Raw genomic sequence first — 13,297 nt, forward strand, 5'->3', positions numbered from 1 at the left:
ATCATCATCAGCTAAGTCTGATCTCACTTTGCAATGACCTGCCAGCAGATATAAGATCAGCTCTCCATCACTCAAATCATGCACACATTGGTGCTGAAAAGCTTCTTGTTTCCACCACAGACAAATATTTCATACCTCATGGGTGGCAGTAGAAATGTGTAGCACATAGCTCAATCCCACAGCTGATAATATCATTATGTACAGACATTTTCAATGTTAAGTGAAAAAAAAGTAAATTTTTATTCATTTTATTTTCTTGGAATGATCCCATGAGGCCGTTTACATAATGATGTGTAGTATAATGTAAAGGTGCCTGAGAAAGAATTCAGACCCCTTAACACTTTCCAGACAGAATTGTTTGTAATTTAATTGACACTCAATAACCTATAATGACAACACAAAGACATGTTTTTTTGAAGTTTTTTCAAAATTCAAATACTGGAACCTCTCAGGGGAATGCAATGAAATGTGCAAATGATGATTACGAGAAGAGAGGAACTAGTAGTCTTACTAACTTTTCTGTTGCTGTGGCTAAAGCTGGTTTTATTAGTCTGATGGTGTGTATGATGATTATTTGAGAGGAGATGTATTCATTCATTTATTTATTTTATTTTTAATTTTGTAAAATGTTGAGTTGCTTATCTTTCTATTCCTTGAGCAATTATTTAACCAATGCAAGAAAAGACCGCATACAGACTTTGAAAATGTGTGCTTTTATTTATATTTAGATTATCTAGTAACTTCAACTGTCAGATACATGCAATACATACAATATTGACCCCTGAAATGTAGTGTAGTAGTGATGGAAAGTTTCAAAGGTGAGAATAGTCGATTCTATTTTATTTTATTTAACCTCCCACTCTGTCCTCCAGCAGGGGGCGGTAGGGCATCCGTGAGCCGGCTGGTCCGAGCCGTTACCGCCAGAAGAAGAACTCCTCCTCCTTCTTCTCCACCAGTGTAGGCAGGTATTTAGTAACGCTGGTGGAGGAACACCGGGACATCAGTATTGTTTACCCCTCCTTGCCGTTATAAACTGAGTAATACGGTGCAAGAAAAACATGTCGTCTTGGGCGAAATCACCCGCGGGTGGTCGGCGGAATTCAGGCAACCCGAATGGAAGGTAAGTCTCTTCGCTAACGTTAGCATTAGTAGCTAGCATGCTAGGTAGCAGCTGCAGCACATAACAAAACAGTGACTTCTAGCAGTAGGTAAGTCTCCTCCTCGCAGGGTAATTTAAATTAACCCTTGGTCTGGTTAATAACTACATTTTCCCCGTGTTTTGCAGTGCTCAACAGCTGCGTCTGTTTCGGAGAACAGCTCCTTACCCCACCAGAGAGGAGAGGGCCGAAGATCTGAAAGCTGCCCTGGACAGGTACTTGTGTCTCGGCCACAGCCACCGTTTCATCACATGACTCTGTATATCTATAGCTCTGCCTTCAGGGAGCGAGAACTCCAAAAAACAAACAAACAAAACAACAACAGTGAACCTACTGATAGATTATAATGCAGCTACAACTGGGCAGCTTTATTAGCAGTTATTGACTGTGCAGCTACCCTCTTCAAGCCCTTAATATACATGAATATCATTATTATCAACAGTGAAACAATGGAATGATGTGTGGGACTTGTTTGGAGTAGGTTTGTACATTTTGCATTAAAATATTTGCACTCAGGGCTACAAACTGAGTGGAAAAAGGAAGAAGAAAAATATTTCAGAACAATCAAATAACAGAGTAGTTACAGTCTACCACGTGGAGGTCTCAGTCTACTATATAATAATTGAATTTCATAGTGTTGTTTGTGTTATGTGTCACATTTAAATCCAACAGGTAATTTATGATCCCTCCACTACAATCAGAGCAATTCCATTCGTTGCTTACTGTCAGTTCAGTAGCCAACTATTCTGTTAGTTGTGCAGTTGCTTTCAGTAATAAAAAAAAGTCGAATTTCTCTGTTTCTGGCTTCTTGAGTTTGAATATTTTCAAGTTTCTTTGCTTTTCTGTGATAGTAAACTAGATGTATTTGGGTTGGGAACAAAGCAAAACCTATGGTGGCGTCCGTCATCTTGAGCTTTGGGAAACACTGATTGACATTTTTCTCAATTTTTAGGACAATTTAAAGACTAAACAATAAAATATTAATGGAGAATATTGACAAAAATAATAGTTGCAGCCCTACAAGAAATGTAAAATGCCACTTTTGGTTTGTGTAGACCAATTTATGCTGTGCTACAAAAGAAATGGGGCAAAATGTCTATTTGTTAGTCCAGTGTTGCGGCCAAACTAAAACGACACAAGTGTTAATAACTTGCCTTAGTTGGTATTTGTTTTAATGCGGGTCACAGTAAGTTGTTGCACCTGCTAGATTAGATCAAATGACACTTGCTTCTTGGTCATCCATGTCACACCCGAGTATATCAGAATTTCAGATCTGAATGTTGTAACGCTGCAGATGTTCTGTTATACCTGAAAAAACACATAAATGAAAACTTTGCAACAGTAAACCCTTTTTGGGTGTTAATACAGTAACCAGCGAGCACCGCCTATAGATGTTTATAACGTCATCTATCATATCAGGTCATCATATAGGATGACACAGAGAACAAAAGCCATGTATATGCTTCCCCCCACAGAAGTGTAACACCTATTTTCTCTGCTTTTCTTTCAGTTATGAAGAATTAGAACAAATGCAAAACTACACTGGAAATGTAAAGTTTGAGGGGCTCAAGAATCAGACAAATGGTGAGACTCCTTCTTTATGTTGTAAACTAGAACATTGAACTTCAGTTCTGGCAAAAAGTGTCCATGTGAACGTGCATACTTTGTGTTTGAGTCAGTAAACTGCTGATTTAACATTCACACAGCATCATTTTTTTTCAATTTAACATTCCCCTCTTACTTTTATCTCCTACTCTCTCTCCGTTTACCTCACTTCAATTCTCTTCCAACATCATCCTCAACCTCCCAGCCAAGCTCGAAGGCAACACTCCAGCAGACAGACGCAAAACCCTCTATCAGAAGTTCTACAGACAGGTGCAGGAGGACAGGAAGCCGGCCGACTGCGTTGTTCTCTCTGTAACCAACCAGTGCCTGTGAGTACAAAGATCCAAACCACAAGCAGCTGAGATGCAATATTGGGAGACTTTTGCACGCAGGATTTGATAGTTCCTATTTGGCTGTCGATCAGTGAGACAGATTAAAGATGTCGTTTAATTTTCCATTTATTGAGAGGGGTCAGCCAAGAACATTTGGCTCACACTCCCTTTCTGTTGAGACTTATCTGTAATGACTTACCCCTGGCTGATCATGATCCTCTGCCTTTATTGCATTTTATGATGGATAGAGCTTTCAAGCCCCAGCTAAATGCAAGAGCTTGATGTTTTTCATGGGTGATATCCAATATCATTTTCTGATCCACGTCTAGACAAAGCTTAGATAATATCACCACATTATGAGTTTGTGTTGATAAGATCATCTGTGACACAGTGTGGCCCTTCCTCTATTGTTTTTCAGAACAATGTGCAGCACAAAAAAAAAGTTGCTCCAATGTGGGGATTTTTTATTTAATTTTTTTAAAGCTGACAGTTATTTGTTCTCTCTACTCTGTCATAATTAAAACCAGGATCGGTGATGAAGTCAGTCCAGTGAGTCATAAATACAGAATACCTTTTTAGAAAGCGATGAGCGATTTTACACCTGTGCCTCATTTTCTTAATGTTCCCATTTTGATGATTGCATATTAAATGTATTCTTTTTTTTTTATCATCACCTGATCAGGGACTGCATAGTTACCGTGTTTCAGTTGACTGTGATGCATTTGATTATTCCTTACCTTTGCTCCCACACATCGTAGTTAGTCTGCAGTCCTCTGCTGCAGATTTCACTGTTTTGGATTTAAAATTTTACATACATCGAAATTCAGTTTCTTTCTCAGGCCGCTGAAAATCAGTGTGTTGTACCTTCAAAAGTCAGTTGGTTTTGGTCTTTTCGTGTAGAATATTGTTATTATTTCATACACTATACTGGAGTATAGATCCAGCACAATGAAAAACATAATTTTCCTTATAGATTGCACTGCAGTTTGGAAGTCTTATGTCCTTTTAAGTCTTTTTTTTTAACATGCCAGACATCTGGAATAAACTTAAGCTTGGTCACCTGCTATGTAGATGACAGGAATATTTTCAGTATTTTCTATTGTAAATGAGAGGTTTGTTAGATTGGACTGCTGAAGGTAACAAGTTGTGCGCATTTGAGCGCAGTGCTCCCATGAAAAAGTCGACTGTGAAGCGGTAAATCATCAGGTTTTCAAACAGTTGACAAGCTCAGTTTGCCTTATGTGCTGTGCTGAATGAGGATGCTGGTTCAATTTAGTTTGATTTATGATCACTGATGAGCAGGTTCCTGTTTCTCTCCATCTGAAAGCTGTGTGTCTGACTCATGTCGTTGTCCTTCAGCGTCATTAAAGCTAATCTGAGACAACATGCCTGCAAACATCTTGCTAAGTCGCTGGAGAATATTTTACTAAAGTAGAAAGGTGACTAAAATGGCAGATTTGTCTTTTTTCCAGTTTGTTTCATGTGAATTTTTCTTACAGCGCCAGATTTGTCTGAAAAAACATGCGTATCTGCTCGTCATGCTAGCTCTTAAAGAAACCAGAAACAACGGACTTTACAACTATCAATCATCAAGGTTATATGTACATTTTTGCACATGAAAAACACATAATCCAAGCCCCTTTTTAAATGCAGTTTAAAGTAAAATTTTATTTTTCTCCTCACACCTAAAAACACACACACACCTTTTCACCAAAGAATTAATATTACGTCTTATTTAAACTTCTTTTCACACTTTTCACATATCTAATAAAGAATCAAGTACCGGATCATACATTCTCTCCATATAACTTTCTTTTGTATATTTTATAACCTGCCTTTGATACATACATGCTACCCACATACTTTTTTGTGATGAATTAAAAGCATGAAAACCTCCATGCGCTGCACAACGCAACATCAAAAATCCTCCATGCACAACATGTTTCTGCACAAATAGCAACAAGTATGGCTGCTTTGTCTGCATTCATGTGACAGTTACAGCATCAAGGCAAACAGACTAAGTTGGAGGTACTGATGGTATTGACACTGCAGCACTGCTGATTATATAAGTGTGCAACAGGACAGTTATCAGCACACAACCTTCATATCTAAACAACAAACTGTTCACCATGGTGGTGCTTGGTAGCCACCCATTGTCGAGAAATTGTGCCAATCTTTTGGTTTTGGTTTAAAAAATCCAGATTAAAGTAGGACAGATGTTTATATTGTAGTTTTATTCTGGTAATGTTACTACTTTTGCATATCACGTATTCATTTAAAGCTTATTAGTGAATGGCTAATATTAATGTACATTTGTCCATGACTCCGAACACCACCATTAAACACAGGGGTCTCAAAAACACAAACTGCTGTAACCAATCACTCAGTGTACATTTATTTTAGGACATTCACCATTAGGGTTCTTCTTCAAATTAAAACAATTATACAAAAGCATGTCAACAAAGTTTTGTGTTGAAGTGTATTGGTCTGAATTTTGACACCAAGATTGTCAGTTTTACTGCAAATGTGCATCAATTCTGAATGTCAGTTATCAGTCTCTTTGATTACTAGTAATCTGTATTAGTATCAACCCTGAAAACATATGAAGATCGACCCTTGGCCACAATTCTTCACATGCAAATTCAGACTAATTCACTCAAGCTCTCCACATGAACAAGCCCCTCATTTTTACCTGATGCATTACCTAAACACATCCTACAACATTAAACACATCTACAGTAGATCTCTAAACTTGTGTCCGTGCCACCAAAAACTTCAGGAAAGATGACTTGCAATGTTTTTGTTCGTAAAGCACATTTAAAATAAGAAATAACCCTCTGCTCCCCTCAGAGATGGAGCTCAGGCTTTCTCTGTTTGCCAGTTGAGTCACTTAATATAGAAATGTCAAGTTAACAAAGTGTTTCTCTTCCTCTCAAAGGGATTACCCCAAATCGCTAAGCCAGTGCTTGCAGGAGCGCGGCCTGTCAGTGGAAATGCTCTACCTTCAAGCGGAATCGGGCCTGACCCGGGCCCTGCAGGATGTCCGAGCAGATGGCTCCCCGTTATGTATTCTGGTGGAGCAGACAAACGTAGCTCTGTCCTCCTGCACGGTTATCATATTCTCAGAATCCCTCAAAAGTAAGTCCGTACCCCTCGTGTTCCTTCAAGCTTGCCCAGAGCACCTCAGTTTACAGCCCTCCATCCCTTTTCTAGGCTCAGCTCAACTGGTTGACGCGGTTTATGTAGATTCTGCAACATCTTGAACTCACAATCTGTGTAACACCAAATACAAACAAGAACTACTCCCTTTGAAACGCCAACATGAAAGTTATATAAAGCTACAAGTTTCCATTCAACTGTTGAGGCTAAAACATGAACATAAATGATTTCAAAATCCCCCAAAGTCCATCACATCTACACAATATGCCATGCTCACATTATTAGCAGTCTCTTGGTAAACTGTCCATTGGCTGCCACCTGGAGACACTTTGCATAACATTACATAATATTACAAACTGAACAAAATTCCAAAAAAGCAAAAGAAAACTATTATTTATTACAACTTGTGTTCCATTTTTGGGTCATCAGTTTTATTAGTTTACATTGTAGCTAATGTAATGAAATCTGAGAAGAAAGAGGCAAATGGTTTAAAAAAAGTAACAAACCCTGGTTAGTTAATCCTATTTGGACGACCGAATACATGCTGCAGTATAATCATGACCCAGAATATCTGTTGTAAAGGGTTTAAACCTTGACCTTCATCCTTTGTAGTGCTGCCATGCAGCTCTTTTGTGCTAATCTGGGAAACAACCATTTGTATGATTATGTGACTGGCCCTGGTTTGTGCCTGTTTTTAGTGATGTCATTGCATTCCCAGAGTATGTTTTGGCATCTGCTGGCCTTTAAGTGCTTCTGGTCTTCTAAACACAGCGGTTGCTGATTATTAGTTTGTTTACGAAGGCAGACCAGTGGGCTTATCATCATGAAGGAGCCATGCGTGGCTGCAGACCGACCGGAGTGTGTCAGGTTTCACGAGGCATGTGCTGGTTCTGCATGCCACACAGCAGTTGCATAACTAAAGATTTGCAGGCGCTTGTGTGCAGCGCTGATGCAAGAAGCATGTCGCTGACTTTACAAACAGAACAGATGGCCCAAGCTGCTAAAATACAACTCAAGTTGTAATATAGATTAGTTTTCCTCTCAGTTAATTCTACTAAGAACGACATTTTACGCAACTGACGTTGTGAAATAGCATCTGTACATTACATACATTGTTTTATTGCACAAACAAATCTGCATAATACAAATTCTTAATATGCATGATATAAAATGAGAATATCAAAACTGTGCAAATTTATGTAGTTGCTCCATGATGATGCAACATGTAGCTCACAACAAAAGTGCCCAAGAAACATTTAAACGAAACCTAATAATATATGTCCATAAAAACCGATATAATAATGAGGTTCTTTATTGCACCAGAAAATGTAAATGCACAAGTCATTTCATTCGTTATACTTTAACGTCATATTTCTGAATTCACATTTTTGAGAGAAATTAGTGCTTCCTCGTCATTTATTTTCTGTCCAGGTACATGCTCAATGCAGTGCAACAAAAATTACAGATGAATGCACTCATTACAAAAATTGCATGTCCCTCATCACCACCTCTCCTCCAACAAACCAGCACTCACATTAAAAAGTATTACCTGCCAAAGTTTTTAAAAAATCCGCTGAATTTGCTGACCCATCAAATATAAACAAAATCCATCTTAAGACGACCTGAGAGAACTGTAAGAACCCCACAGATTTCACTGTTGTTTCCTTGGATTACAGTTACTTCACCTCTGTCTCCCCCCCTTGAGCTTCCTGACACCTCACCGTTAACATTCCCATTCCCTCCTCAGTCCATCGCAACATGCCCAAAGACCAGGCCATGGACTTTGTTCAGGCAGAATACAAGCGTGGACTCTCCAAAGAACGCCCGCAGAGGGACCCTGCAGATACAGCAGCGCAGGCGTCACAGCTGCTGGATGACTTTCTGGATCGGGAAAAGATTGCGCGCCACACCGTTCCCTCCGAAACACGACAGCTCCTCATGCTGTTAGCCGACGGGGTGCACCTGTACCCCGAGGAGCTGGAGACCATCTCAGACTACGTTCATGCCCGCCAGGACCACATACAAGGTGAAACACTGATTTCGCAGCAGGACCTGCAGGAGCTGCGCCCAGTGCTGCGTCTGCATTACTGATTGCAGCTTAACTTCTTATGATCTCAGCTGCTGTTCTGTCTTTTCTGTCTGGTTCATTTTTTTCTTCCTCTGTCTCTCTTCAGCCTCCAACACTGAGGGCGAGCGAGGGAACATGTTACCTCCAGGTTTGGGAAAACCACCTCCACTGCTCCCTACTCCACCTGGACCTCCTCCACCTCAGTCTGGATCTGGCGGGCCCATGGTGGACCTCCCCCCGCCTCCACCTGTACCCCTCTTACCTTCACCAGGTTAGGACCACTGCCTGGACTATGTACCTACATATCTGAAAGCTTGACGGATATACAAGCCTAACATCCTCATTTTCTTTGATTTGATTAAACAGTACAATATAAAATACATTTTCCTGCGAGGGAGCCACATGAGTTTTGCTTTTATTATCTAAGACAAATGGCACATTTGTTTTACGAGGCAGGTGTGTACACTTTAAAAAGTAATTCAAGGGACCTATTCCCACCACTTACTGTTGCAAGATAAAAACAAATCTAATTTACTGATTTAGATAAATTATTTAGGTTGCAAACGTTATTTGATGAGTTGGGTGGACATAATTATGTTAGTCATTGCATCAACTAAATTTTTTGGCCAATTTAAACTCAGATTTCTGCATTAGTTGATTGGAAACTAAAATTCAAGTTGAGGTAACTTAATGGAATTGGCTTTATAATGTAATTTGTATATATTTTTTTAAATTCATGATGTCAAGTCAATTGCAGATGTTTAACACCGATAATTAAAAATTGCTTTAATTGTAGAGGAAAAGCTAATTTTCACTGAATCTACAAAGTTTGTTGGTTGAACCTGATTTTCATAACTCGAAAAGATTGATGCAATCTGTTAATTTGTTTTATTAAGCCTGAAAGATATATAAATTTATATAAAACTTTTGGATAAGCCGATGTTTCCTGTAAGATATTTGTCTCACGCGACACTCTTCAGCTACCTTTAAGGAAGAAAGCCCTCCAGTCTGAGACAGGAGGGTGTCGCTTTTGGAACTAAATGCTCTTGTTTTGAATGTGTGAAGCATAAATGCAGTTCTTTTTTCCCCCCAACTTTTAGTGTTCCCTATTTGCCACATCTACTTTAGTGTCTTTATGATGTGTATAAACATCTCGCATGCGTACATACACATCCTCTAATCTGCAGTGGGTACAACTAGAAGTGGTTCTTCTCATTTCATCCTCATGATGTTCCATAATGGCACCTTTCTTTTTAGGCTCTTATCCTAAAACCAAACCTCCTCCGCTGCTGTCTTTACATCGGCTTCCTGGTCCATCATTAGGGGCTCCACTCCTTCGTGGTCCGATGTCCTCGCACATCCCGTTCGGTGGTCCCGGCATGTCTCGCGGGCCTCTACTCCACCACCCTCCACCTCCGTTCCACCCAGGCGCCAGAGGTCCTCACGGGCCCAGAGCGGCTCCCCCATCTCTGAAGAGCTCTCGTCCTCCGCTTCTGTCCTCCCCAGGTAGATCAGCAACGATTTTATTTTTAGCCGACATCTGTTTGAATTTCTGTTATGTGGGTCCCAGTGTTACTCCTTTAACCTGTTAATGTTGTGGCTGATCAGTTTATATAATGTATTTATAATTTAACTTTTGTTTCTTTCTCGTCTTTCCATCTTCTCAGGTGGCCTTCTCCCACGACCGATCGGCCCCCATCATTAAGAAACCACAGAGACTCTCTCACACTGTAAAAACACGCAGGTTACAAGCTGTGTTTTGAACATTTCAGCTAACTTTAGCCGAAGACTCCTGACCTTTTGCCCAGGGTTCGTCTGCTGACATTTTTTAATAATAAAACTAGTAAACCACCTTTAGTTGGAAGATAAAAAATGGTAGTTGCTGTTAGATATTATTGTGGATGGACTGATGGAAGATGGTATGTGATATTCTGATTGACAATTTTTAAGTATGTTTTTCAAGATCCCTCCAGCATCATTGCCCCCTCCCCTTTTTTTTTTTCGTTGTAATGTTTTGTAAATCCAGTTCTCCTCTTCAAACTGTAATGTTGGTACAGTGACGAGCTGCACAGGAGAGACATCGATCAGTTGGCTTGTTTAGCCGAATGCACAGAGACACCCAACACAACAGATGGCAGCTGGTTTACATTTAAAGCAGCAAGAAGTCAAGAGGTATCGGTGGAAACGCAACAGGACTAGTGATGTTCCTAGCAGCTCATTTCTCTGTCGAAATTTAAATTTCGACTAGCCGACTCGTCTAAAAGTAAGAAAACTGCGGCTATGCTCCAGTCTGGCTTTGTTTATCTGTTCACCATTAATTTTCAGAAGCCTTTAACAAAGTTGAATGGAAGCACATCTCGCACAGTCACTGCTGATGACAGACAGAGTTTATCTTTTCCGACTGAGCAGATCGCAACGTCTGTGGGTAAGTTTCCAAACGTTAGCAGTGCAAACACTAGCAGCCTTTTTTCCCCTCGCAGGTTAAACGCTAACATGCCTGTGCTGAATGTGGTTACGCTTTGCTACAGTCGAGCGCTTGCACACCAGTATTTTCTTGCACTACGTTTCATTTTCTAGATCAAAATACTTCCAAGTGGCGCTGATCTGTCCTATTTTCCACCTTGTTAACATCTGCTTGAAGACGAGGGGGGGGCTGCTGTCTGTTGGGGCTGCAAAGATCTAAGACGCACCAGTTCATCAGCATTGTGTAATAATGAGGTTAACCGACCAGTATTTCTGGTGCTGCCTAGTGAAGATAGCAACTGTTTAGTCGACTAATGGCACACATCCCTTAGTAGGACCTTCTATTCTCCTGTGTGTAATCGCAGGTCGTTTTCCTGCTGTTTGTTGGTTTGTTTTTTTTTCAAGATGGTGCTTCTAATTTCACAAGATTCTCTGCTGAGGAGAATTTCAACAACCAACTAATAGCTTGTTTTTCCAAGCTGCATTCTCAAATTTCACGTTATTTATATTTAGATGTATTTTTTTTGCCACAAGTAATCAGTCTGAAGATCTTTGTGTGACGGCTCTCGATCTACAGTTGCATGTACGACTTTTCAGCTTTTACAGAAAATCATCTTCTTTACATTAACATATTTTCACAAGTATTTCTTTAAATTGATTTTTGGTCGAGTGAGAATCATGACGAGGTAATTGCCATGTATATTATGTTTTCAGCAAATGTAACCCACCCTCCCTCTACCAACATCCTGACCTGAGATTTTTTCTTTTTTTTTTTAAATGACTGTTTTCATAAAAGCACAAGAGGAAGCTTAAGATGCTTCCAAGAATAACTTAAAGGAATCATAAATCAAGTGAACGCATATTGGATTTTCTTATCAGCAGGACGTCTTAACACAGAACATGTAAGAAATCTCCATCGCAAAATGTCTGGCTGAGCACGCTGTGTTGTCATTAAACTCGCTGTTCAAATTGAATTTTCATTTTAAATATGTCTGATGCAGTCAGCGTGGAGGAAGTGCAGAAAAAAAAAAACTAAATGTTTGACATGTAATGGAGCAACTGCATTCATTGTTGTTATTCAGGGAAAATGTATAGGTTTATTCCAGAGCAAACAGTTTTGTATTATAATTTACTTTTTTTCCCCCCATAATTGTTTTTGACCTGTGAAACAAAAAAACCTTTCATAACACTTAAATGTCGTATTCTGTTTTAATACTTCAGATAAAGCAGAAATCCAGTTGTGAAGTCACCTCTCTGTTACAGGAAATCAACAGAGCTTCTGATTGCTAAAAAGGGATTTGAAGATGTTTCCTGCAGCACTTGTCTGGTTTAGGAAGACATCTGCTTGTGCGACGCATCGGACTACGCAGCAAACTTCAAACTTTGAACCTGCCCTTCATTTTTCCCCCCCGTTTTGTAGATAATGTTTAAGTCCTGTACTCTTTATTGTTTTTTTTTTTTTGTTGAATATATTGTAAATATTCGACCACTCGATGATCTGGATTAGTTTTCTTTGGCGTGCAGCAGTGTTGATGTTCAACAGGTATGAAGGGGGGAATCTTGATTATATTTTCAAAGAAAACGTCTATAAATGTTTTAATATTTTGATGGATTCGATGAGCCTTTTTGATGTTTTTTCTTTTGTTCAAAAGAGAATTAAACATTAAGAAATTAAAGATGCATTGGTAAGTGTACACTTCCTTTTTCCACATGAACTGATGTCAGATCGCACTGAATCATTGTGGAGCTGATGATTTCTTCACAAAAGATAGTTACGATAACGTCTCTTCAGCGTTATCTAACTGAGGCAGAAATATGGAAGCAAACTTGTTGCATATTCCACTGTCAAATCCATACTTAGTAGAAACGCCTCTGGCAGCAGGTTAATCATTGAGTTTGAGAAAAGAGGTTTGCATCAGGTGCAGCGAAGCCCGAATGTCAAATTCTGGTTTCTAGTGAATTTTTATTTGACCGTAGGGTTTTTTTTTGGTTAGAAAGGACTTAAAGAAGCAAGAAAATATGGTAAGACATTGTGTTAGAGGTTAGTGAGACGATAAATATGAACTATTTGTACATTAGTTTACATGTTTTAAGACGTACAGAGGTAAAGTTGTTGCTCATGTTTGAGAAAATGTGTATTACTGTACTGTAGAGCATTTTTATTAACTGTAAAGTGAGAACAGCTGATGCAGTGGTTTTCTAGTCAATTGCAAGTCATGACTAAAACCACAGATCTTAGCAAACTTGCTATTCGGGTCCTTTACTGAGAGTTAGTTGCTCCTCACAACATGGAAAAAAGGCTATTAAACCAAATCTAAGTGTTTAAGTGCCGGTGGCCACAGTGCAAGGCCCAACTTCCACACTATAAAACATCTCAAGGGAGTGGTAGGAGGCCAAAAGTGACCCCTGCACAAGCAAGAATGGTAACAAGAAGAATCCAAGGATCACCACCAAGGCCATCCTGGTGAATCTGAGCAGTTCTAGTAGCAACACCTCAAAGCAGACACTAAACA

At 39.5% G+C, this 13,297-nt stretch overlaps 1 protein-coding gene across 2 annotated transcripts; it reads left to right on the top strand.

Annotated features, from left to right (window-relative positions):
* Positions 1-938: 938 nt before the first annotated feature.
* On the top strand, positions 939-12,463 carry LOC103371405 (nuclear receptor coactivator 5). 2 transcript variants are annotated; one of them, XM_008300725.1, is made up of 9 exons: positions 939-1,120; positions 1,286-1,372; positions 2,668-2,741; positions 2,968-3,091; positions 6,033-6,232; positions 8,001-8,279; positions 8,428-8,592; positions 9,579-9,827; positions 9,989-12,463. In XM_008300725.1, exons 1-9 carry the CDS (start codon positions 1,059-1,061, stop codon positions 10,024-10,026), a joined length of 1,278 nt encoding a protein of 425 aa, XP_008298947.1. In that variant the 5' UTR covers positions 939-1,058; the 3' UTR covers positions 10,027-12,463. The 2 variants fall into 2 exon arrangements, with proteins under 2 accessions (XP_008298947.1, XP_008298948.1); XM_008300726.1 differs by having other exon boundaries at positions 9,645-9,827.
* Positions 12,464-13,297: the final 834 nt, after the last annotated feature.

The sequence above is a fragment of the Stegastes partitus genome, unplaced genomic scaffold (assembly GCF_000690725.1).
Source record: "Stegastes partitus isolate 25-593 unplaced genomic scaffold, Stegastes_partitus-1.0.2 Scaffold1579, whole genome shotgun sequence".
NCBI lineage: Eukaryota > Metazoa > Chordata > Actinopteri > Pomacentridae > Stegastes > Stegastes partitus.